Below are 27,760 nucleotides of genomic sequence, written 5' to 3' on the forward strand. Positions count from 1 at the left end.
GAGGATAAGAGTAAGTTTGTTCTATAGAAGCCTAAATGTACTACATATTTTACGTAATTGTGTCCTGTTTAGTTAATGGATGATGAATAACTGTGAATGTTTTTATTATGCAGGAGCATCTAAGAAGAACACTAGAGCAGAGCAAGAGAGTACTACGCCTACAAGTTGCAAATTCGCCCTAAAAACCTGTTGCTGAGAGCTGGTAGATGTTTCCAGCAATATATAGTTGACATGTATGTCAAGATTGAAAACACTCATCTGGATTATTTTCGAAATAATCAACAGAGTATACGGGCTGAATTATATCAGGGTATTTTAGATTCATTAGACTATGGAGAGACTGTTGCTCGTAATGTAGGGCGTACGGTAATCTTACCCCCGACATTTATTGGAGGACCTCGAGATATGAAGAAACGGTACCTCAATGCCATGGCTTTGGTTCAACGATATGGAAAACTTGATTTCTTTGTAACTATTACTTGTAATGCTAACTGGCCTGAAATAAAAGCCGAGTTAGCCCCTGGTGAAACAGCACAGGATCGTCCTGATTTAGTAGCCAGGATTTTTAGAGCCAAATTATTACTTTTAAAGAAGGAAATAATGGATAAACAAATCATTGGTGAAGTTTCTGCAATGGTGTATGTAGTTGAGTTCCAAAAAAGAGGGTTACCACATGCTCATGTCTTAATCATATTGAAATCACAGTGGAAAATGAAATGTCCTGCTGATTATGATAAGTTTGTGTGCGCTGAGATACCATCTGTCAGTAATAATAGTCTACGTAAAACTGTTCTGGCACATATGATGCATGATCCTTGTGGTGTATTAAATCCAGAGTGCCCATGTATGCGTAACAAGGCTGGTACATTGGTCTGTAAAAATAAATTTCCAAAACAGTTTTCGGATGAAACTACTAATAATAAAGATGGTTATCCTATTTACAGGAGGCGTGATACGGTAGAAATGGTAAAGATACGTGGCACATATCTTGATAATCTGTGGGTTATTCCATATAATCTTTACCTTTCAACACTGTTTGATTGCTATTTAAGTGTTGAGGTCTGCTCTACGATTAAAGCAGTGAAGTATCTATATAAGTATGTATATAAGGGCCATGATAGAGTGTCATTCAATATAGTGCCTAGAGAGGATACTTCTGTTGATGAAATCAAGCAGTTCCAATCGGAAGATGGGTATCACCTTGTGAAGCTGCCTGGAGAATATTTAGTTTTGATTTATTTGAAATGCATCCTCCAGTTCTACCATTGCAAATACATTTGCCAAATGCACAAACTGTGCATTTGCATTCACATGAGAGATTACAAGCTATTGTTGCTAATTCTAAACGGTCACGTACTCAGCTGGCTGAATTTTTTGCAGTCAATGCAGCCATTGAAGGAGGTACAGGGCACCTGTATGGTGAATTTTGTGAACATTACAAATGGGAAGCAAGTAGTAAACAATGGAAGGAACGAGTTTTAGATAGATTTTCTGTTGGTCGGTTGGCATTTGTATATCCTGCAGAAGGGGAACGTTTTTTCTTACGCCTACTGCTACTCAATGTCAGAAGTCCAACTTCATTTAAGGATCTTCGAACTGTGAATGGCCATGTATACCCGACTTTTCATGATGCAGCCTTGAAGTTAGGTTTAATAGAAAATGATGATGTTGCAGACTTAATATTGTCCGAGGCTTCAGAGGTGCAAATGCCTAATGCTTTACGCAGATTATTTGCAACAGTGCTGATGTTTTGTCAGACAGCTGATCGATCTGCTTTATGGCTTAAGTTCTACCCCTTTTTGTCTGAGGATTTCAGTCATAAATATGCTAACAATGTGTTAAAGATTCATCAGTTAACTGTGCGGTCTATTGAGGGATACCTTGAAGCTATGGGCAAATCATTGTCAACATTTGGTTTAGAGTATCTAAATGCTCAGGCTGATGTTGAGTTTAGGAGAACAAAGGATATTATTGAGCTCTTGATGCTCCTATCCCAGAAGAATGCCTTTCATGCCGGTCTAGGCTAAAATTCTGAACAAAATGCTGCATTTTCATGTATTTTGCAATATGTCATGGAAGGGAAACCAGAAGCTTTTTTATTGATGGTCCGGGAGGGATTGGTAAAACGTTTTTATACAATGCTTTATATGCAGAGGTTAGACTCATGAACAAGATCGTTTTGCCAACAGCAACATCGAGTATTGCTGCAGCAAATATACCTTCAGGGCGCACAACCCATTCAAGGTTTAAGATCCCACTTGATAGTGATGCTTCATTGGCTTGTGATGTTCCTAAACAAGGAAGTTTGGCAGCATTATTGAAGGAAACTACATTGATAATCTGGGATGAAGCTTTGATGGCTAAAAAACATAATATTGAATCCTTGGATTTACTACTGCAAGATATATGTGATAATAAAACTATGTTTGGAGGTAAAGTTGTTGTGTTTGGAGGTGATTTTAGGCAAGTGTTGCCAGTTGTACCTCACAGGTTAATGAAAGAAGCAGTAGAAACCAGTATTGTGACTTCGTATTTATGGCCTAAATTCATCAAATACAGATTGGTAGAAAATATTAGAGCTCGAGAGGATTTATCTTACTCTAAATTCTTACTAGCCTTGGGTAATGGTGAGCTGCAAGATTCAGAATCTGCTTATATACATTTACTAGCTCAGGTTGCACAGTTTTGTGACAATGAAGAGGATTTAGCTTCTGAACTGCTAAGAACAACGTTCCCTGAAATGATGCAGGGTAATCTCTCTACAGACAGTTTTATCAATCGGGCAATCTTGACGCCGTTAAATGATGAAGTGGATTCCATTAATGCCTTTATGATAGAACAATTTCAGGGGAGATCTGTTACATACAAGAGTTTTGACATCATGTGGAATGATTCATGCAATATATATCCTACAAAGTTCATGAACAGCTTATGTCCAGGTGGAATGAGCCCTCATGAGCTTGTGCTCAAGGAAAACTGTCCAGTTATCTTGCTAAGCAACCTGCTTCCGTCATTAGGTTTGTGCAATGGTACATGTCTTACTTGTAAACGATTCTTTCCAAATGTCATTCAGTGTGAAATTGCTACTGGGCAGTACAAGGGAGTGACAGGCTAAATTCGTATAACCTAATAAAAAATAGTTACCTAAGTCCACTAGCTTATGCAGATAGGGAAGTAGGGTCGAATCCACAGGGAAACAAGTCTTTCTACTCCTAAATAATTAATATAGTCTAAATTATTAGAGTAACAAATATTTGTTGTGATTATAAACTATACTACGAAGATTATGAGTAAAGAGAGTAATTAAGGAAGAAATCAATAATAATAAAGCCTAGGGCATAGGTTCACTAATAAACAATATTCCAGGGCAAACACAATAATCAATCATCAATGCATTAATTAATCAGATCATAAAGGGCTTTCGCTACGTATTACAATCACAAAATTAATTTACCGGTATTAAATCTCATCTCTCGAATCTCGACCTAACCATTTATAAATTAATCTGCCTATTGAAACTAAGCCTAAACATCAATTCTCATCTCTCGAATCTCAAATCAATATTGCTAAACTCATACAATTAAACCTGGCCAAATCTAATTGCATAGCATTTAAACAATCAATAGGAAATCAATTAAGCATTAATAATCAACCATCATAAAATTACCCCTTCATATTATTTATTGGATCCCCATAAACCCTAGAAGGAAAACTACTCAGACATAATTAAAACTAAGCAAAACATAATAATTAAACAAGACATGAAGAAAATAGAATGAACAAAATACTGAGATTAATTAAGAGAGAAATCGTACCAAGACGGCGGAATTACAATAGAGTTGAGGAACAAGAAGGAATAAAAGTCTAGAGAGAGAAAGTTAAGTAGAGAGAAGGAAGAATAAAAACTAGAGTAAGGAATAATGAATAGATTCTAAACTTGCCTAAAAAATTACATTAATACTAAGCAAGCTTTATTCGCTAAAACAAATTAATCGGAACTAAGATTCCCTAAAAGCCACGCGCGCCCGGTCGGGCAAGGGGCCGCCCGACCGGGCCCGCCTTTTTTCTCCTCTGCTGGCTTCTCGCGCCCGTCCGGGCGCGTCTCTGGGCGCGTCTCTGGGCGCGTCTCCGGGCGCTCTGATGCTTCGCCCCGCCCGGCCGGGCGCGCCTTCGGGCGGAGCTCTTGGTCCGGGCAAAATGCTTGGGCCACCAAACAAACCTCGATTGGGCCTCTTATCCTTGGCCCAATCCGAGTTCCCTCCTTGGATCTTCATAACCGAGCCCTTAATCACCGATTGGTAACTCCGATCGGTCTTGGGCTATCGAACGTGGTCGCGGTCTTCCAACACTTGTAGATGCTCCTCGAAAAACCCGGGAAAATGCTCCAAGTACGCAAATTCCTACAAAACTCAAGCAAAACTACCAAAGCACTGGAAAACACAAATTAGTAATAAAAGTGGCTCGTAGGAGCCAAAAACACTGCTAATTACGACCAAGGGACGGGGATAAATATATATATGAAATGAACACATCAAACTCCCCCAAGCCAAACCTTTGTTTGTCCCTAAGCAAAGAGCTCCTCAATGAACAATAAAACATGCCTCACCCCAATATAAAAATTCAAGCACAAACCCTTCAAGGCAAATCAAATGAACATGCTTCAAAATCAACCAATCCTATCCATCTAATCACCCTTCCTCCCCAACAATTGTCAAGTAGAGCAAACCAGAAGAGCATATAGAATTCAAGACTAGTGCTCACACACTCAACTCTCATTTATGTGGCGAGTAAAAGATGTACTCGATCGCTCTCCACCCCAACCCCTTTAATGTGAACAATGCCCTCCCAAACTCACAACACTCGTGTGTTTAAAAAGACATACACTCAACCTAATAGTCGACTCGGAATATGTCAAGTCATAACTTGCATTGATAAACAACACTTTCATATTTACACAACTCTATGCACAAGATCAAAAGGTCTTTTAAAGCTTGTAACATAAGGCTAGGGTGAAAGGGTAGGATAAATTTAGGAATATGTGAGAGAAAAGCCTTGCTAAAAGGGAGCCATATCCTAACAAACCCATGACCAAAGATAATGATCATAATCATCTCCAACAAAACTAACTCCAACACAAATCCACCAAATATACTCCAATCAATATAAACAATCCCAATACTTACAAAATTCACTCATAAAAATATGATAATATAAACTAGAGTGAATAAACAAACTCAAACTCAAATATTTACAATGAAACTCAATTTTTTTCTTTCTTTTCTTTTGATAAACCTTCACTTAGAACATTTGAACATCAAACACTTTTTTTTTTCTTTTGCTCTTTTTTTTTCTCTTTTTTTTTTTTTTAGAAGTTCACTTTCTTTTTTTTTATTTTCTCACTTTTTTTTTTGAACTTCTTTTTTTCATCACACTTTTACTTTTTTTTTCTCAAATATATACACTATAAAACTCATCAAAACAAAAATATGATCAAGAACAAATAACTTCTCGAACCCACCCAAATTGTGCAAATAATGTGCACACTACAAACTCCCTCACCTCACTCACTAATAGCTCCCCCAAGCCAAGCTTGGGACTAGTAATCAATGGGGCAAACATGACTTGTAATGTGGCTAAAAACAATAAAAAGTCAAGGCAACAACATGGGTAGCAAGAAGGGAACAAATGTATCTAAAATCATCTGAAGGGGTGGTGGATAGGCCTAGCACTAGCATGTTGTGCAGAAACATGAGAAATACCAGTCAAAGCAAAATAAACATCCTCCATTTTAAACTCAGCATTCCATTGCCTATCTAATTCATGTTCCAGTTCAAATAATTTACAGAATTCCACAAAAGAAAGAGTGATGTTTTTATTATTAAGCCTAAAAATTAATTTTGGACCACTTTTATGATTTTGAATAACAAGAGAAGACAAAAATTCACAAGTTAATTCACGGTATGTCGAATAATGCATATCTACAAATTTACGCATACCAATATCATTCAGAAATCTCCTAACAAAACCATAAATACCTAAAGCTTCTAAAGTGGGACGGTGTAACCACCATGAGGGAATTACCTCTCGTCCGAAGAGCACCTCCAACTTCTCCCGTTGTTCCGCCGTCGCGATCTTGATCGTCGGCCATTGAGGGAGTTGAAGAGCCGGGTCATATTGTTGGGATGACCCGCTTGAGCTACCCCCGAGAAAGTTTCTCGCTCTTTTAGCCGCCATTAGTGGTGGTCGGAAATTAATTTTTTAGTGGAAACTGAAAAATTTTGATATAGGAATGTAGAGGATGAAGAGAGGAGTAAGAATATGTAAAAAAATTTGGATTTGGGTGAGAAATGGAGGAGAAATCTTAGAGAGAAGTTAGAGGAAAATATGAACTTAGAGAGAGAAAGTAATGGCGGAGAAGGAGAAGGAAAAAAGAAAGAAAGAAGAAAGGAGGAAGAAGAAGAAAAAGAAGGAGGAGACGCGGAAAAAAAGCGTCGCGCCCGGCCGGGCGGCATGTGGCCCGGTCGGGCGATCTGGTAGCCTTCCAGAATTGAGCTCGCGCCCGGTCGGGCGCTCATTCCGCCCGATCGGGCGATCTTTACCAATTTTCCAGCCTTCTTCTCGTGCCCGATCGGGCGTGCCTTCGCCCGATCGGGCGATTTTCTTTCCAAAACTTGTTTCTTCTCGCGCCCGATCGGGCGCCATCCAGCCCGGTCGGGCCAATTTAAAGTCCGTATACGTCAACTCTCGCGCCCGGTCGGGCGTGGCTCCGCCCGACCGGGCCCGAGAGTAAGGTTGGACGACTCAACTTTCTTCAAATTTGGCTAACTCTTTTCCTCTAATCTGCACCAAAAACTCATGAAATTCATTAAATTCCCTCCTCTCTCCTCTCATAAGAAAAAGAAGAAAAATAAAAACAAGTAAAATACGGGTTGCCTCCCGCAAAGCGCTGGTTTATCTAGGTCCCGCACGACCTTCTTACCATAGTTTTCTCAAGGTGAGCTGGAACTAGTCAGGTGTAGTAGTTCAACTGCACCAGTCGTAGCCCCGTCATGATAAATCTTAAGCCGCTGACCATTTACCTTGAACTCATTACCATGCTCATCAAACAACTCTACAGAACCGAACTTGTTGGCCCTTTTTACAGTGAAAGGACCCGACCACCTTGACTTCAACTTTCCTGGGAACAGTTTAAGCCTAGAGTTGAACAACAACACCTTATCACCCTCTTTGAATTCTCTCGGAAGGATCATCTTGTCGTGCCATCTCTTAGTCTTCTCCTTGTAGACTCCCGCACTATCATAGGCCATCAACCTAAACTCATCAAGCTGGTTAAGTTGTAGAAGCCTATTTTCTCCCGCTAGCTTAGCGTCCAAATTGAGCTCCTTAATAGCCCAATATGCCTTGTACTCTAATTCCACCGGAAGATGACATGCTTTACCATACACAAGTCTATAGGGAGTGGTACCTATAGGGGTCTTAAATGCGGTTCTATATGCCCAAAGGGTGTCATCCAACTTATCGCTCCAATCTTTCCTAGATTTTGCTACCACCTTCTCTAAGATGACCTTAATCTCACGATTAGACACTTCGACTTGGCCACTAGTTTGGGGATGGTAAGCTAACCCTGTCCTATGGTAAACACCATACTTCTTTAGGAGGGTATCTAACTTCCGCTCATGAAAGTGGGATCCTCCGTCACTGATTATGGCTCTAGGCACTCCAAATCTAGGAAAAATAGTCTTCTTGAAAAGCCTATGGACTACCTTGGCATCATTGGTAGGAGTGGCAATGGCTTCTACCCACTTGGATACATAATCTACGGCGACTAGTATATAACGGTTCCCTCTAGAAGAAGGGAACGGTCCCATGTAATCAACACCCCAAACATCAAAAATTTCAACTTCCAAAATCCCAGTTTGAGGCATCTCATGCCGCCGCGAGATGTTGCCAGTCCTCTGGCAAGAGTCACAAGCCTACACAAAAATGTTAGCATCCTTGAACATGGTGGGCCAATAGAATCCTGACTCATTTATCTTGGCCACTGTTTTAGAGGGACCATGATGTCCTCCATAAGGTGAAGTGTGGCAGCTAGTGAGAATACCATGCACCTCCCATTCGGGGACACACCTGCGAAATAATCCATCTGCACACTCACGAAACAAAAAAGGATCATCCCAAAAATAATGTTTAACATCATAAAGGAATTTCTTTTTTTGTTGGTAGGACAAGTCAAGAGGTAGAGTACCACCCACTAAATAATTTGCAAAATCGGCGTACCAGGGGTGTTGCTCTACAACTGCATACAGGTTGTCATCAGGGAATGAATCATCTATAGGGAGAGAATCCTTACCCTCATCATACCTGATTCGTGACAAGTGATCTGCCACTACGTTCTCTACACCCTTTTTGTCCCTTATTTCAATGTTGAAATCCTGGAGCAAGAGAACCCACCGGAGTAGCCTAGGTTTTGATTCAGCTTTGGCTATCAAGTACTTTAGAGCTGCATGGTCAGTAAAAACAATAACTTTAGAACCAACTAGATATGATCTAAATTTTTCTAAAGCATAAATGACAGCTAAAAACTCCTTCTCCGTGGTGGCATAATTGACTTGAGCCTCATCCAAAGTTTTACTAGCATAGTAGATAGCATGTAAAACTTTGTCCTTCCTCTGTCCAAGCACGGCTCCTAGAGCAAAGTCGCTTGCATCACACATGATCTCGAAAGGAAGATTCCAATCGGGAGCACATATGATGGGTGCCGATATCAAAGCCTGCTTAATCCTGTTGAAAGACTCAAGACACTCGTCATTAAAACAAAAGGTGCATCCTTAAGCAAAAGTTGAGTAAGTGGTTTAGCAATTTTAGAAAAATCTTTGATAAAACGGCGATAAAACCCCGCATGACCCAAGAAACTCCTAACTCCCTTAACATTAACTGGGGGAGGTAATTGCTCAATCACTGAAATCTTAGCTTTGTCTACCTGTATGCCCTTATCAGATACAATGTGACCCAGGACTACTCCCTCTGTCACCATAAAGTGACATTTCTCCCAATTTAAAACCAAGTTGCATTCTTCACATCTTTTCAGGATTTTAGCTAAATTAATTAGGCATGAATCAAATGAAGAACCATAGACACTAAAATCATCCATAAAGACTTCCATGATAGACTCTATGAAATCAGAAAAAATGCTCATCATGCAACGTTGAAAAGTAGCAGGTGCATTACATAAACCAAAAGGCATTCTACGATATGCAAAAGTGCCATAAGGGCATGTAAATGTAGTCTTTTCCTGATCTTCAGGGTGGATCGGAATTTGGAAAAATCCCGAATACCCATCCAAATAGCAAAAGAACTTATGGTTAGCTAACCTCTCAAGCATTTGATCAATAAAGGGGAGAGGGAAATGGTCCTTTTTAGTGGCGACATTTAATCTACGATAATCAATGCACATACGCCACCCTATAACAGTTCTAGTGGGAATTAATTCATTTTTAACATTTTTAATCACAGTCATCCCACCCTTCTTAGGAACCACCTGTACAGGACTTACCCATTTAGAGTCAGAAATAGGATAGATAATACCTGCATCAAGTAATTTCATAACCTCTTTCTTGACTACCTCTTGCATATTGGGATTCAACCTCCTCTGGGGTTGAATGCAGGGCTTGTAGTTGTCCTCTAAGTGTATCCTATGCATACAAAAATCTGGGCTTATACCCTTGAGATCATCAATACTGTACCCTATTGCCCTTTTATGGGTTCGGAGAACCTCTAGAAGTTGGGAAGTTTGTGGGTCATCAAGTGCAGTACTAATGATCACAGGGTGCATTTCCTGCTCATCAAGAAAAACATATTTTAAATGAGAAGGGAGAGGTTTTAGTTCAGGTTTCTTTACCTCTGCAGGTTTCGATTCCTGAACTAATTTTACTACCTTCTTATTCTCTTTGTCATCAAGTTCTTCTATGGCAAGAGCTTTCTCAATAACATCCACCTCCTTGCTCCAGACACTCGCATCACCTGCAGACAAATTACCACAAAGTATTTCTTCCAAGGGATCCCTTGCAAGAATCTGTGTCAAGCTATCTTCACAAATATCGTCCATTATATCGATAACATCAATCAAACAACAGTTTTCCTCAAGCATAGGACCTTTTAAAACCTTCCCTAAATTAAAAGTAATATTATCATCACCAACAGATAGGGTTAGTTTACCATTTTTAACATCTATAATGGCTCCTGCAGTATGGAGAAAAGGCCTACCTAATATAATGGGTATTTGTGTATCCTCAGCCATGTCTAAAACAACAAAATCAACAGGGATGAAAAATTTACCAACTCTAACAGGGACGTCCTCTAAAATACCTAGGGGATATTTAATAGAACGGTCTGCCATTTGCAAAGTAATGTTAGTAATTTTTAATTCTCCCATATTCAATTTAGAACAGATAGACGATGGCATTAAACTAACAGAAGCACCCAAATCACATAATGCTTTATCTATGAAGACATTACCAATATGACAAGGGATAGAAAAACTACCAGGATCCTTTAATTTTGGGGGAGATTTATTTTGTAACAATGCACTACACTCCTCAGTAAAAGCTACAGTTTCTACCTCATTAAAGGCCCTCTTCCTAGTCAAAATATCTTTCATAAATTTAGCATATGCAGGAACCTGTGTGATAAGTTCAGTAAAAGGAACCGTTACCTGCAAATTTTTAACAACCTCCAGAAACTTACCAAACTGCTTATCCAACTTAGTCTTTAGTTGGCGATTAGGGAATGGTAATTTGATAACTGGTGGTGCTTCCCTACTCTTCCCCTGGGGTGCATCCTTCCCTGAGGTTGTACCCTGCAATGAATCATCAGAAATATTAGTGTCTAGAATTTTACCCTGCAGCCCTGCAGGGGGAATCGGTACAACGGAATCAGGATTAGCAATATTAGTTAATTCAGGTTCATCCTCTTTGGGCATTTGGGGCCCATCGTAGTGTGAACCACTCCTTAGGGTGATTTCATTAGCATGATCCGTAGGTTGAATTCCCTGCGCTGGTAAAGCTCCCTGCTGACGAGATTGAAGGGTAGAGGACAATTGAGCTATTTGGGTGTCCATGACTTTATTATGGGCTATAATAGAGTCAATCTGTTGGTCTCTACTCTCCATATGTTTTTGCATACTGGTCAGCATTGCCCTAATTTCTGATAAAGCAGGGTCAGAAGATGTAGTAGGGGCTTGTGATGGGGGTTTTTGGTTAGCACGAGGGTGATAATATTTCTGCTATGGAGGGGGTGCTTGTTGTGGTTGTTGTGGAGGTGGAGGATTTTGAACATTGGTGCTACGGTAAGATAGGTAGGGATGGTTCTTGTAGCCAGGATTGTAAGAATTGGAGTATGGGTTATTTTGCTTGTAGGTTTGAAAGCATTAACTTGCTCCATTGAACTCCTGCAATCTTGTTCATAATGACCTACACTTCCACAATTTTCACAGAAAGCATCATTAGCATTATTAGAAACAGCAGAAACATTAGCAACAGAATTAGGATTGTTAGTAGTAAGGTTATCTAGTTTCTGGCAAATAGAAGTAAGCTGGGCTTGCAATAAAGTTACTGAATGAACATGATGCTTGCCCTTGTTAGCATAACCTCTAGCATTCCCATATTGGGAATTATGGATTGCCATATCTTCAATAACCTGACCTGCATCATCAACATTTAAATTCATAAATCTACCGCTAGCTGCGGAATCTAAAATTGTCCTAGATGCATTTCCTAAGCCATTGTAAAAAGCTTAAATCAACTGCCACTTTGCCAAATTGTGGTGGGGACACTCCCTCTGCAGATCCTTAAATCTTTCCCAAGCTTCATATATGATGTGTGTCATAAATGGCACACATTTGATGAGCATTTAGGTCCTTTTTGTCCTCTTTTCATAGCTTTCTTGCTCAATAAATGTTCGATTTTATGCTTTCTCTCTCTTTTCTACCTTCCTATGGTTTTCTAGTATTTTCTCTTTTATTTCTTTTATTTTCGTTATTATAGTTGTTTTCTCTTTACTTTAGATTTCATAGGTTTAGTTTTATTTTATTTTAGTTTATTTGATTTTACTTTCATTTCATTTCCTTTACTTTATTTTATTTTCATTTTATTATTTTTCCTTCCTTTATTATTTTCATTTTTATTTTATTTCTTTTACTTTTATTTGTCGGTTTTAGTTTTATTTCACTTTGTTTTATTTCTCGGTTTTATATGTGTTTTGTAGGTATTTGTTCCAAGTCCGAGTTGGTATTAGCTACTGCTTAGTTTGGTCTTCATCATCATCATGGTAATGATAGTGACGGTGATGAAAGGAGGCAGGAAATTCTCCTCCATTTCCCCTGTTCCCGCTCCTCACATCAACAACAATTACTCTACCCCAAGCTGCTGCCTTTCCCCTGTTCCCGCAACTCCCTCACCACGCAATTAACCACCTCTTCCAGCCAGCCACCAACACGCCGTCAAGTCAGCCACCATTTCCAGCAGCAACTAATCAGCAATCGCAGCCACTCAAGCAAACACCTCAGCCACCACGCAACACACAACAACAATTCCCGCAAACCACCTCACAACAACAATTGCAGCAACACCAGTCACCACCAATTGCGCCTCCCTTTCCTCCGCAACCGCCGCTGCTCCTCCTTCATTCATACCTCAGCAGGTGCGGGCGCACATTCTACGAATGCGGCCGCACCCAGCTGGGTATTGTTTGAGCCGTTGATTGATGAAGTTTGATGATGATGAGCGGCTCTGATTGTTCGTGATTAAGGGAATGGCTGTGCGAAGCATGGGATAATTCCCAATATTAGAGCAGCAATTCGAAGCCTCCCCTGATTCCTTATTTGGGGATTTTGGTTTTATTTTATTTTCCAATTAATTTTCTATTTTCCTTTTTACTTTCTTTTCCTTTTGTTATTTTTATTTTATTATTTCTTTCCTTTTCCTTTTCTCTTTATTTTTATTTTCTATTTTAATTCCTATTTTATTTTCTTTTATCCTTGTATTTTATAAATACCCATTTTTGGGTAGAGAGAGAAACAAGTAGAATTATATTAGAATTACAATTAGATCATTTTCCTAGCTTAGTTGAGAGCTTCTCTCTCTAGTTTAGGGTTAATTTTAGGAGTAGATTTTAGAGAGAGAAAGTGAGGAATTTCAATAGTGATTGAGAGATTGAAGATCCAAATGTGACAATTGTATTGGAGATCTACTCTATTATCAAAGAGCATTTCTAAACTCTATCTCATTTATTGCTTTGTTTAATATTCATTGTTTTGATTGATTGATTAGATTGGAATTTTATGATTTGATGATTGATTTTGGATATTCATGTTTGTATTGGTAGTATTGATGATCATGTTTGAGTAGTTGTTTGGTTAGGGATTTGGTGAAGCTTTGATGTAATGAATTGATGTAAATTGGGGATAATTGATGGAGTTGATGATGTGATTAAACTTGGTTGATTGATCATGTGCATGTGTGTGATTAATTAGAGAGTAGCTAACTTTGATTATTGCACTAGATTGCATTGTAAGTTCACATTGATACGGACCATTGATTTGTGGCTTGCATTTACACGATTGAGGTGTCTTGTGATGTTTCCTAGCTAGAGTTTATCGTAGTTGACGCTAGTTAGACCTCTAGGAGAATAGCTTGACATGCTCTTTTTGTTGCATGATTGATTTTCCCTCACATTGCTTGACTTAGTCGACTTTCCATTCCAATTTGCATTGTTCATTGCTATTATAAGTGAATCCTAATCCCTAGCTCTTATATTTGTTTGGTTTCTTCGTTTTAGTAGTTGTTAGAGTCACCTTTTATCTCTTGTCTTCGACCTGGCTTAGGCATATAATTGGAAGCACTTAGGCATTACCGTTCCTTTGGGTTCGACCCTTGACTTACCTCTATACTTTTATTTAGGTTTGTTGAGTGTTTATAAATTTTGTTTGGCTTAGGGAGAATTAGCCCAACGACCTAGTTTTCCCAACGTCAAAATGGCGCCGTTGCCGGGGAACGGTGTCTATGTTTGAGTGTTTTTGATTGCTTGAGTCTAGGTCTTTGTTTATAGTTTTCTTTTATTTGATTTCTTTTGTTTGCTTTATATAAAATGGCATGTCTCTCATTTCCTCAATATGATAATGAGCCTTTTTGTGAATATTTTAATAGACTAGAGGGATTTCTTGATTGTAATTGTAGTAGCCTTTGGGAGGCTTGTGAGATTTGTTATTTTGGTTTGAATGAGCAAACTAGGGATGAAGTTGAATGCATGCACAATGGTGAATTTAGAGCTTTGTCAATTGATGATGCTTGGGATTTTTATGTTTGGTTTGCTAGGGATGCCTATAATAGGGATAATCATGTTCCTGATATTGATGTGCAATGTCTTGATTCTTCTAATGTTAGCATGATTTCCCATGATTTGTCACATGATCCCATTAGTGAACCTAGAACACATGATTTCAACTCTATTTCCCCTTTTGTTCATGATGATGGAGTACATGCTCAAGTTGATGCTAATGGTGTGTTTCAATATTCTTCATTATTTACCATGCCTTCTTGTGATGTGCTTCGTTCCCTTGATAATGAATCTCATGTTCTTGATTTTGCCCCTGCCCCCCAATGTGATGTACATGCTCATGATTTCAATGTTGATTCTTCCAATCTTGGTTGTACTTTTTCTTCTTTTGTTGAGCCTCAATCTCCTACATCCTTTGAATCTCTTATTGCTACCTTGGAAACTCGAATTAGGCATGTTGAGCTTAGTAATGATCTTGGGCCTAAAATGGAGTCTACTCTTAATTGTTTGAGAAGTCAATTAGAGATGATGAAAAAGAGTGAGGAGCGTCTTGAGGAGGGAAGAAGGACAAATGAAGAGCTAGAAAGCCAATTGTCATCTTTGATGCTTGTGTGTGAAAATAACAAATCCAATGTGTGTGTTGAGGATGATGATGGTGATTTTGAGCAACCAAGAGTGTGTGAGGATACTATTGGTGAGCATATGAGTGATGGTGAAGGAGTTGAGAGAGAAGAGAGTGTTGAATTTGAAAATCCCAACCCACTCACCCATTGTGATGAGTCTCAAGTGTGTGAATGTGACTCTTCTATCCATGAGTATTTGGACTCGTTTGAGGTTATGTCAAATGTGTTTATTGAGTGCATAAGGAATAGCCATAGCCTTTTAAGCAAGTTGATTGAGAAAGCTTCATGGGAGAGAGATGATTTTGAAGTGAATTTGCCTCCATTCATGCATGGTTTTGAGACTCTAGGCTTTAAGGAAGTTGAGGGAGCTTTTGTTCATGAAGGTAGTGGAAGAGATTATGTGGTTCCTCTTGGGAGTTGGATGTTTGAGGGAGATGGTGATCACGAGTGTTCTTCTTTTGAGGATTCTATGATTGATTTTCATGCCCTCATTGGCGATGTGAGACCTTGTGTCGAGGGAGTCGCGAACCCTTTACCTATTTCTCATACCCCTTTCTCTCAAAAGTTTGACCACATCCCCTATTGCCCTATTTTTCTCCCTTCCTTTGTTGGTAAGCCCATTGGGGACCCTTTGGTCTATGAGGATTTGCTTGCGGCTAATTTGTCTTTAATTGAGGAAAAGGGTGATGTTGCCACCCAAAAATATCCTAGTGAGGAGGATTTGCCTTTTTCTTTTTCTTTTCCCCCTTCTTCTTATTTTCTTGTTTTTCCTTTTGACCCTTCTTCTTCTTTCTTTTGGCACCTCCCTTCTCACTTGCGTGCAATGATCTTGTTGCACGTTTTTCTTCCGTCATTTGCCTACATTCTATCTTATGAATTGTGTAGTAGTGCATTTGAAAAGCTCTTGCGTGCGTTGAATTATTATTTTACTAGAGCGGTCACGCTTGGACCTTAAGCAAGCCTTTCTCGGGAAGTAACCCGTGTTTTAGATTAGATTTTCCTTTTCTTTTTAGAATAGATTTTCTCTCATGGAAATTTTTGTGTGCCTTTTGCTAGGTACATAACTTGATATACTTTGGTGCTTCGTTTGGATCAAGAATCAAGGAAGGTTAGCTCCTATTTTGCTAAGCATATGGAGACAAGGTTCAACTCTTGAGAAATTAGCTTTGAAAGGTTTAATTTGGTCATTTGCGGGTATTTACACCCACCTCAAATCCAGTAATATCTTTCCTTGCCCTTTCTCTAATGGATGATGCCATGTTGGACATATGTTGGTTTGTTGGATTAATCCCCTTGTTTTCCCCTCCCATGGATTATATGATTTATGTTTGAGTGTATTGTCTCATTCAAGCTTGGGGGAGGGTATTCTATCATGTTTGGTAGGATATTGATCCTTATATGTTAAGCACCTTTGTATATGTTTTTCCATGTTTCTTATATTTTGAAAAACTCCAAAAAGATTTTTGTTTCTATCAAGGCTAATTTTGCAATGTGTTTTGTTTTGTTCTTGCTTTGGACATAATAACATTTGGACTTGTATAATTGAATGCTTTTCTTCTTAAATGGTAACGGTGTGCACGGTTTGAGAGTACGCTTGGTTGATTCTAGGATAAAGCATGCTAAGGTAGTTGGTTAGAACTAGTGGGAACATGAAGCCGGATTCTACTTGTTTGTGGCATGTTTGGTAGTTGCTTCCTATATTTGATTTGACACCAATAGTGAGTTTTTGCTACAACCATGTGAGTTCTATGTTTTTCAAGCCTTCTACCTATATTTGCATGAGCGGCATGGATCCTTGACTTCTTGCAAACCTAATCTTGAAATTTGACTCATAGATCTTGAATCCGAGACCGAACCATTTAGGGAGGACAAAGGCATATTTTCGGGGTGGTATTTTTCATTTTTAGGATAGTTTTATTCATTTTCTTTATTTTTGGGTTTACATTTGCCTTCTTGCAACCATTTGAGCCTATATCTTTCTTTTCTAGCCACGTACTTAGATTCTTGAGCCTTTTGTTTCTTTTTGTTCCATTTTTGGTTTTTGTGAAGCAAATGGTCATCTTTTGGAGTTGTGGTGTGTAGGTTTGGTTTTGGTTCTTATGAAAGCAAGATTGTGTTATGATTTCTTTGTGAATAATGGCAAATGAGTATGAGTAAAAGCCGTCCTACATTATAAAAGGCATGGACAAATAAATGCAAAAGTCGAAAAAGCCGTCCAAAGTTAAAAGAGGCGAGGACAATGCACTATTAAAATGAAAAAAATAAAAAAAAGTGAAAAATGAAAAAAATTTAAAAATATTTTGTTGTGAGTTTTCTCCCTTTTTGAGCATTGAGGACAATGCTCCATTTAAGCTTGGGGGGAAGCGTTCTCACGCTTTTTGTGTATATGTTTGTGGTTTATAGCTTTGAATAAGCTTGGGGGTGTTGTTGTTTTTGTTTGGTGATTACTTGGTTTTGATGTAAAGAAATGCGCAATCTTTGCTTCACTATTAGGAAAACCACCAAATTTTAATTTTTTAGCCTACCCTCACCCTTTTGCCTTAACGTTACAACCTTGGGGAGAGACCTTTTGACCTAAATTGTTGAGTCATTCATCGGTGGAGAGGGATGTGAGTTTTAGGAATAGGGAGAGGGGATGCAAAAGTCAAGATGTCGAGTAGCCTAAAAATTCTCTTTTTCCGGTTCCTTCGTGGAATCATGGGATGCTCATTAGAGGTCGATTTGAAGCTATTAGGAAGAACGCGGTAAGATCGTTTGGGATGAAAGTGGATTGTGAAAGCTAGTTCCTATGCTTAGCATATTTATGTTTCAATCAACCTTGGGTATCTTGGAACGTGCACTCCCTTACTTGTTTAGAAAGATTTGCTTCCACTTGTGCTTGTACATTTGCAAAAGTCCTTTCATGAACATTTGTTTGCTTTTCTTGTATTTTGTTTTCTTTTTCATGCTTTGCCTTGATTGTATTATTATGAGAGTTATGGGTCAAACTCTTAGGATACCCTTACGAGACCTCACTCGTCCTCATAGGCGACTTTGGGGTTTAAAGGGCTTGTTGTAGCTAAAAACAACCGTGATTCCTACGACAGTGAGTTAGTGTATATTCTCATCTCGTCTCCTGTTTAGTTTATTTTAATAAGCTCGTCATTTTCACTCCCTTGGTTTTGTTTTGCTCGAGGACGAGCAAAAGGTAAGCTTGGGGGTATTTGATGTGTGTCATAAATGACACACATTTGATGAGCATTTAGGTCCTTTTTGTCCTCTTTTCATAGCTTTCTTGCTCAATAAATGTTCGATTTTATGCTTTCTCTCTCTTTTCTACCTTCCTATGGTTTTCTAGTATTTTCTCTTTTATTTCTTTTATTTTCGTTATTTTAGTTGTTTTCTCTTTACTTTAGATTTCATAGGTTTAGTTTTATTTTATTTTAGTTTATTTGATTTTACTTTCATTTCATTTCCTTTACTTTATTTTATTTTCATTTTATTATTTTTCCTTCCTTTATTATTTTCATTTTTATTTTATTTCTTTTACTTTTATTTGTCGGTTTTAGTTTTATTTCACTTTGTTTTATTTCTCGGTTTTATATGTGTTTTGTAGGTATTTGTTCCAAGTCCGAGTTGGTGATGATTGTTCGTGATTAAGGGAATGGCTGTGCGAAGCATGGGATAATTCCCAATATTAGAGCAGCAATTCGAAGCCTTCCCTGATTCCTTATTTGGGGATTTTGGTTTTATTTTATTTTCCAATTAATTTTCTATTTTCCTTTTTACTTTCTTTTCCTTTTGTTATTTTTATTTTATTATTTCTTTCCTTTTCCTTTTCTCTTTATTTTTATTTTCTATTTTAATTCCTATTTTATTTTCTTTTATCCTTGTATTTTACAAATACCCATTTTTGGGTAGAGAGAGAAACAAGTAGAATTAGATTAGAATTACAATTAGATCATTTTCCTAGCTTAGTTGAGAGCTTCTCTCTCTAGTTTAGGGTTAATTTTAGGAGTAGATTTTTGAGAGAGAAAGTGAGGAATTTCAATGGTGATTAGAGATTGAAGATCCAAATGTGACAATTGTATTGGAGATCTACTCTATTATCAAAGAGCATTTCTAAACTCTATCTCATTTATTGCTTTGTTTAATATTCATTGTTTTGATTGATTGATTTGATTGGAATTTTATGATTTAATGATTGATTTTGGATATTCTTGTTAGTATTGGTAGTATTGATGATCATGTTTGAGTAGTTGTTTGGTTAGGGATTTGGTGAAGCTTTGATGTAATGAATTGATGTAAATTGGGGATAACTGATGGAGTTGATGATGTGATTAAACTTGGTTGATTGATCATGTGCATGTGTGTGATTAATTAGAGAGTAGCTAACTTTGATTATTGCACTAGATTGCATTGTAAGTTCACATTGATACGGACCATTGATTTGTGGCTTGCATTTACACGATTGAGGTGTCTTGTGATGTTTCCTAGCTAGAGTTTATCGTAGTTGACGCTAGTTAGACCTCTAGGAGAATAGCTTGACATGCTCTTTTGGTTGCATGATTGATTTTCCCTCACATTGCTTGACTTAGTCGACTTTCCATTCCAATTTGCATTGTTCATTGCTATTATAAGTGAATCCTAATCCCTAGCTCTTATATTTGTTTGGTTTCTTCGTTTTAGTAGTTGTTAGAGTCACCTTTTATCTCTTGTCTTCGACCTAGCTTAGGCATATAATTGGAAGCACTTAGGCATTACCGTTCCTTTGGGTTCGACCCTTGACTTACCTCTATACTTGTATTTAGGTTTGTTGAGTGTTTATAAATTTTGTTTGGCTTAGGGAGAATTAGCCCAACGACCTAGTTTTCCCAACGTCAAAATGGCGCCGTTGCCGGGGAACGGTGTCTATGTTTGAGTGTTTTTGATTGCTTGAGTCTAGGTCTTTGTTTATAGTTTTCTTTTATTTGATTTCTTTTGTTTGCTTTATATAAAATGGCATGTCTCTCATTGCCTCAATATGATAATGAGCCTTTTTGTGAATATTTTAATAGACTAGAGGGATTTCTTGATTGTAATTGTAGTAGCCTTTGGGAGGCTTGTGAGATTTGTTATTTTGGTTTGAATGAGCAAACTTGGGATGAAGTTGAATGCATTCACAATGGTGAATTTAGAGCATTGTCAATTGATGATGCTTGGGATTTTTATGTTTGGTTTGCTAGGGATGCCTATAATAGGGATAATCATGTTCCTAATATTGATGTGCAATGTCTTGATTCTTCTAATGTTAGCATGATTTCCCATGATTTGTCACATGATCCCATTAGTGAACCTAGAACACATGATTTCAACTCTATTTCACCTTTTGTTCATGATGATGGAGTACATGCTCAAGTTGATGCTAATGGTGTGTTTCAATATTCTTCATTATTTACCATGCCTTCTTGTGATGTGCTTCGTTCCCTTGATAATGAATCTCATGTTCTTGATTTTGCCCCCGCCCCCCAATGTGATGTACATGCTCATGATTTCAATGTTGATTCTTCCAATCTTGGTTGTACTTTTTCTTCTTTTGTTGAGCCTCAATCTCCTACATCCTTTGAATCTCTTATTGCTACCTTGGAAACTCGAATTAGGCATGTTGAGCTTAGTAATGATCTTGGGCCTAAAGTGGAGTCTACTCTTAATTGTTTGAGAAGTCAATTAGAGATGATGAAAAAGAGTGAGGAGCGTCTTGAGGATGGAAGAAGGACAAATGAAGAGCTAGAAAGCCAATTGTCATCTTTGATGCTTGTGTGTGAAAATAACAAATCCAATGTGTGTGTTGAGGATGATGATGGTGATTTTGAGCAACCAAGAGTGTGTGAGGATACTATTGGTGAGCATATGAGTGATGGTGAAGGAGTTGAGAGAGAAGAGAGTGTTGAATTTGAAAATCCCAACCCACCCACCCATTGTGATGAGTCTCAAGTGTGTGAATGTGACTCTTCTATCCATGAGTATTTGGACTCGTTTGAGGTTATGTCAAATGTGTTTATTGAGTGCATAAGGAATAGCCATAGCCTTTTAAGCAAGTTGATTGAGAAAGCTTCATGGGAGAGAGATGATTTTGAAGTGAATTTGCCTCCATTCATGCATGGTTTTGAGACTCTAGGCTTTAAGGAAGTTGAGGGAGCTTTTGTTCATGAAGGTAGCGGAGGAGATTATGTGGTTCCTCTTGGGAGTTGGATGTTTGAGGGAGATGGTGATCACGAGTGTTCTTCTTTTGAGGATTCTATGATTGATTTTCATGCCCTCATTGGCGATGTGAGACCTTGTGTCGAGGGAGTCGCGAACCCTTTACCTATTTCTCATACCCCTTTCTCTCAAAAGTTTGACCACATCCCCTATTGCCCTATTTTTCTCCCTTCCTTTGTTGGTAAGCCCATTGGGGACCCTTTTCTCTATGAGGATTTGCTTGCGGCTAATTTGTCTTTAATTGAGGAAGAGGGTGATGTTGCCACCCAAAAATATCCTAGTGAGGAGGATTTGCCTTTTTCTTTTTCTTTTCCCCCTTCTTCTTCTTATTTTCTTGTTTTTCCTTTTGACCCTTCTTCTTCTTTCTTTTGGCACCTCCCTTCTCACTTGCGTGCAATGATCTTGTTGCACGTTTTTCTTCCGTCATTTGCCTACATTCTATCTTATGAATTGTGTAGTAGTGCATTTGACAAGCTCTTGCGTGCGTTGAATTATTATTTTACTAGAGCGGTCACGCTTGGACCTTAAGCAAGCCTTTCTCGGGAAGTAACCCGTGTTTTAGATTAGATTTTCCTTTTCTTTTTAGAATAGATTTTCTCTCATGGAAATTTTTGTGTGCCTTTTGCTAGGTACATAACTTGATATACTTTGGTGCTTCGTTTGGATCAAGAATCAAGGAAGGTTAGCTCCTATTTTGCTAAGTATATGGAGACAAGGTTCAACTCTTGAGAAATTAGCTTTGAAAGGTTTAATTTGGTCATTTGCGGGTATTTACACCCACCTCAAATCCGGTAATATCTTTCCTTGCTCTTTCTCTAGTGGATGATGCCATGTTGGACATATGTTGGTTTGTTGGATTAATCCCCTTGTTTTCCCCTCCCATGGATTATATGATTTATGTTTGAGTGTATTGTCTCATTCAAGCTTGGGGGAGGGTATTCTATCATGTTTGGTGGGATATTGATCCTTATATGTTATGCACCTTTGTATATGTTTTTCCATGTTTCTTATATTTTGAAAAACTCCAAAAAGATTTTTGTTTCTATCAAGGCAAATTTTGCAATGTGTTTTGTTTTGTTCTTGCTTTGGACATAATAACATTTGGACTTGTATAATTGAATGCTTTTCTTCTTAAATGGTAACGGTGTGCACGGTTTGAGAGTACGCTTGGTTGATTCTAGGATAAAGCATGCTAAGGTAGTTGGTTAGAACTAGTGGTAACATGAAGCCGGATTCTACTTGTTTGTGGCATGTTTGGTAGTTGCTTCCTATAGTTGATTTGACACCAATAGTGAGTTTTTGCTACAACCATGTGAGTTCTATGTTTTTCAAGCCTTCTACCTATATTTGCATGAGCGGCATGGATCCTTGACTTCTTGCAAACCTAATCTTGAAACTTGACTCATAGATCTTGAATCCGAGACCGAACCATTTAGGGAGGACAAAGGCATATTTTCGGGGTGGTATTTTTCATTTTTAGGATAGTTTTATTCATTTTCTTTATTTTTGGGTTTACATTTGCCTTCTTGCAACCATTTGAGCCTATACCTTTCTTTTCTAGCCACGTACTTAGATTCTTGAGCCTTTTGTTTCTTTTTGTTCCATTTTTGGTTTTTGTGAAGCAAATGGTCATCTTTTGGAGTTGTGGTGTGTAGGTTTGGTTTTGGTTCTTATGAAAGCAAGATTGTGTTATGATTTCTTTGTGAATAATGGCAAATGAGTATGAGTAAAAGCCGTCCTACATTATAAAAGGCATGGACAAATAATTGCAAAAGTCGAAAAAGCCGTCCAAAGTTAAAAGAGGCGAGGACAATGCACTATTAAAATGAAAAAAATAAAAAAAAGTGAAAAATGAAAAAAATTCAAAAATATTTTGTTGTGAGTTTTCTCCCTTTTTGAGCATTGAGGACAATGCTCCATTTAAGCTTGGGGGGAAGCGTTCTCACGCTTTTTGTGTATATGTTTGTGGTTTATAGCTTTGAATAAGCTTGGGGGTGTAGTTGTTTTTGTTTGGTGATTACTTGGTTTTGATGTAAAGAAATGCGCAATCTTTGCTTCACTATTAGGAAAACCACCAAATTTTAATTTTTTAGCCTACCCTCACCCTTTTGCCTTAACGTTACAACCTTGGGGAAAGACCTTTTGACCTAAATGGTTGAGTCATTCATCGGTGGTGAGGGATGTGAGTTTTAGGAATAGGGAGAGGGGATGCAAAAGTCAAGATGTCGAGTAGCCTAAAAATTCTCTTTTTCCGGTTCCTTCGTGGAATCATGGGATGCTCATTAGAGGTCGATTTGAAGCTATTAGGAAGAACGCGGTAAGATCGTTTGGGATGAAAGTGGATTGTGAAAGCTAGTTCCTATGATTAGCATATTTATGTTTCAATCAACCTTGGGTATCTTGGAACGTGCACTCCCTTACTTGTTTAGAAAGATTTGCTTCCACTTGTGCTTGTACATTTGCAAAAGTCCTTTCATGAACATTTGTTTGCTTTTCTTGTATTTTGTTTTTTTTTCATGCTTTGCCTTGATTGTATTATTATGAGAGTTATGGGTCAAACTCTTAGGATACCCTTACGAGACCTCACTCGTCCTCATAGGCGACTTTGGGGTTTAAAGGGCTTGTTGTAGCTAAAAACAACCGTGATTCCTACGACAGTGAGTTAGTGTATATTCTCATCTCGTCTCTTGTTTAGTTTGTTTTAATAAGCTCGTCATTTTCACTCCCTTGGTTTTGTTTTGCTCGAGGACGAGCAAAAGGTAAGCTTGGGGGTATTTGATGTGTGTCATAAATGGCACACATTTGATGAGCATTTAGGTCCTTTTTGTCCTCTTTTCATAGCTTTCTTGCTCAATAAATGTTCGATTTTATGCTTTCTCTCTCTTTTCTACCTTCCTATGGTTTTCTAGTATTTTCTCTTTTATTTCTTTTATTTTCGTTATTTTAGTTGTTTTCTCTTTACTTTAGATTTCATAGGTTTAGTTTTATTTTATTTTAGTTTATTTGATTTTACTTTCATTTCATTTCCTTTACTTTATTTTATTTTCATTTTATTATTTTTCCTTCCTTTATTATTTTCATTTTTATTTTATTCCTTTTACTTTTATTTGTCGGTTTTAGTTTTATTTCACTTTGTTTTATTTCTCGGTTTTATATGTGTTTTGTAGGTATTTGTTCCAAGTCCGAGTTGGTATTAGCTACTGCTTAGTTTGGTCTTCATCATCATCATGGTAATGATAGTGACGGTGATGAAAGGAGGCAGGAAATTCTCCTCAATTTCCCCTGTTCCCGCTCCTCACATCAACAACAATTACTCTACCCCAAGCTGCTGCCTTTCCCCTGTTCCCGCAACTCCCTCACCACGCAATTAACCACCTCTTCCAGCCAGCCACCAACACGCCGTCAAGTCAGCCACCATTTCCACCAACAACTAATCAGCAATCGCAGCCACTCAAGCAAACACCTCAGCTACCACGCAACACACAACAACAATTCCCGCAAACCACCTCACAACAACAATTGCAGCAACACCAGTCACCACCAATTGCGCCTCCCTTTCCTCCGCAACCGCCGCTGCTCCTCCTTCATTCATACCTCAGCAGGTGCGGGCGCACATTCTACGAATGCGGCCGCACCCAGCTGGGTATTGTTTGAGCCGTTGATTGATGAAGTTTGATGATGATGAGCGGCTCTGATTGTTCGTGATTAAGGGAATGGCTGTGCGAAGCATGGGATAATTCCCAATATTAGAGCAGCAATTCGAAGCCTCCGCTGATTCCTTATTTGGGGATTTTGGTTTTATTTTATTTTCCAATTAATTTTCTATTTTCCTTTTTACTTTCTTTTCCTTTTGTTATTTTTATTTTATTATTTCTTTCCTTTTCCTTTTCTCTTTATTTTTATTTTCTATTTTAATTCCTATTTTATTTTCTTTTATCTTTGTATTTTATAAATACCCATTTTTGGGTAGAGAGAGAAACAAGTAGAATTAGATTAGAATTACAATTAGATCATTTTCCTAGCTTAGTTGAGAGCTTCTCTCTCTAGTTTAGGGTTAATTTTAGGAGTAGATTTTTGAGAGAGAAAGTGAGGAATTTCAATGGTGATTAGAGATTGAAGATCCAAATGTGACAATTGTATTGGAGATCTACTCTATTATCAAAGAGCATTTCTAAACTCTATCTCATTTATTGCTTTGTTTAATATTCATTGTTTTGATTGATTGATTTGATTGGAATTTTATGATTTAATGATTGATTTTGGATATTCTTGTTAGTATTGGTAGTATTGATGATCATGTTTGAGTAGTTGTTTGGTTAGGGATTTGGTGAAGCTTTGATGTAATGAATTGATGTAAATTGGGGATAACTGATGGAGTTGATGATGTGATTAAACTTGGTTGATTGATCATGTGCATGTGTGTGATTAATTAGAGAGTAGCTAACTTTGATTATTGCACTAGATTGCATTGTAAGTTCACATTGATACGGACCATTGATTTGTGGCTTGCATTTACACGATTGAGGTGTCTTGTGATGTTTCCTAGCTAGAGTTTATCGTAGTTGACGCTAGTTAGACCTCTAGGAGAATAGCTTGACATGCTCTTTTGGTTGCATGATTGATTTTCCCTCACATTGCTTGACTTAGTCGACTTTCCATTCCAATTTGCATTGTTCATTGCTATTATAAGTGAATCCTAATCCCTAGCTCTTATATTTGTTTGGTTTCTTCGTTTTAGTAGTTGTTAGAGTCACCTTTTATCTCTTGTCTTCGACCTAGCTTAGGCATATAATTGGAAGCACTTAGGCATTACCGTTCCTTTGGGTTCGACCCTTGACTTACCTCTATACTTGTATTTAGGTTTGTTGAGTGTTTATAAATTTTGTTTGGCTTAGGGAGAATTAGCCCAACGACCTAGTTTTCCCAACGTCAAAATGGCGCCGTTGCCGGGGAACGGTGTCTATGTTTGAGTGTTTTTGATTGCTTGAGTCTAGGTCTTTGTTTATAGTTTTCTTTTATTTGATTTCTTTTGTTTGCTTTATATAAAATGGCATGTCTCTCATTGCCTCAATATGATAATGAGCCTTTTTGTGAATATTTTAATAGACTAGAGGGATTTCTTGATTGTAATTGTAGTAGCCTTTGGGAGGCTTGTGAGATTTGTTATTTTGGTTTGAATGAGCAAACTAGGGATGAAGTTGAATGCATGCACAATGGTGAATTTAGAGCATTGTCAATTGATGATGCTTGGGATTTTTATGTTTGGTTTGCTAGGGATGCCTATAATAGGGATAATCATGTTCCTAATATTGATGTGCAATGTCTTGATTCTTCTAATGTTAGGATGATTTCCCATGATTTGTCACATGATCCCATTAGTGAACCTAGAACACATGATTTCAACTCTATTTCCCCTTTTGTTCATGATGATGGAGTACATGCTCAAGTTGATGCTAATGGTGTGTTTCAATATTCTTCATTATTTACCATGCCTTCTTGTGATGTGCTTCGTTCCCTTGATAATGAATCTCATGTTCTTGATTTTGCCCCCGCCCCCCAATGTGATGTACATGCTCATGATTTCAATGTTGATTCTTCCAATCTTGGTTGTACTTTTTCTTCTTTTGTTGATCCTCAATCTCCTACATTCTTTGAATCTCTTATTGCTACCTTGGAAATTCGAATTAGGCATGTTGAGCTTAGTAATGATCTTTGGCCGAAAATGGAGTCTACTCTTAATTGTTTGAGAAGTCAATTAGAGATGATGAAAAAGAGTGAGGAGCGTCTTGAGGAGGGAAGAAGGAGAAATGAAGAGCTAGAAAGCCAATTGTCATCTTTGATGTTTGTGTGTGAAAATAACAAATCCAATGTGTGTGTTGAGGATGATGATGGTGATTTTGAGCAACCAAGAGTGTGTGAGGATACTATTGGTGAGCATATGAGTGATGGTGAAGGAGTTGAGAGAGAAGAGAGTGTTGAATTTGAAAATCCCAACCCACCCACCCCATGTGATGAGTCTCAAGTGTGTGAATGTGACTCTTCTATCCATGAGTATTTGGACTCGTTTGAGGTTATGTCAAATGTGTTTATTGAGTGCATAAGGAATAGCCATAGCCTTTTAAGCAAGTTGATTGAGAAAGCTTCATGGGAGAGAGATGATTTTGAAGTGAATTTGCCTCCATTCATGCATGGTTTTGAGACTCTAGGCTTTAAGGAAGTTGAGGGAGCTTTTGTTCATGAAGGTAGTGGAGGAGATTATGTGGTTCCTCTTGGGAGTTGGATGTTTGAGGGAGATGGTGATCACGAGTGTTCTTCTTTTGAGGATTCTATGATTGATTTTCATGCCCTCATTGGCGATGTGAGACCTTGTGTCGAGGGAGTCGCGAACCCTTTACCTATTTCTCATACCCCTTTCTCTCAAAAGTTTGACCACATCCCCTATTGCCCTATTTTTCTCCCTTCCTTTGTTGGTAAGCCCATTGGGGACCCTTTTGTCTATGAGGATTTGCTTGCGGCTAATTTGTGTTTAATTGAGGAAGAGGGTGATGTTGCCACCCAAAAATATCCTAGTGAGGAGGATTTGCCTT

At 38.1% G+C, this 27,760-nt stretch overlaps 1 protein-coding gene across 1 annotated transcript in view; it reads left to right on the plus strand.

Moving 5' to 3' along the window:
- Window positions 1–231: 231 nt before the first annotated feature.
- The window catches only part of LOC145600580 (uncharacterized), a 45,841-nt gene continuing 18,312 nt past the window's right edge, over window positions 232–27,760 (plus strand). The window contains exons 1-3 of the mRNA XM_081656465.1: window positions 232–1,097; window positions 1,190–2,016; window positions 2,154–3,093. Of these exons, the coding sequence (XP_081512591.1) occupies window positions 232–1,097; window positions 1,190–2,016; window positions 2,154–3,093 (2,633 nt within the window). The remainder of the gene's footprint in view (window positions 1,098–1,189; window positions 2,017–2,153; window positions 3,094–27,760) is intronic.

This window comes from Chenopodium album, chromosome 21, assembly GCF_948465745.1.
Source record: "Chenopodium album chromosome 21, dcCheAlbu1.1, whole genome shotgun sequence".
Taxonomy (NCBI): domain Eukaryota; kingdom Viridiplantae; phylum Streptophyta; class Magnoliopsida; order Caryophyllales; family Amaranthaceae; genus Chenopodium; species Chenopodium album.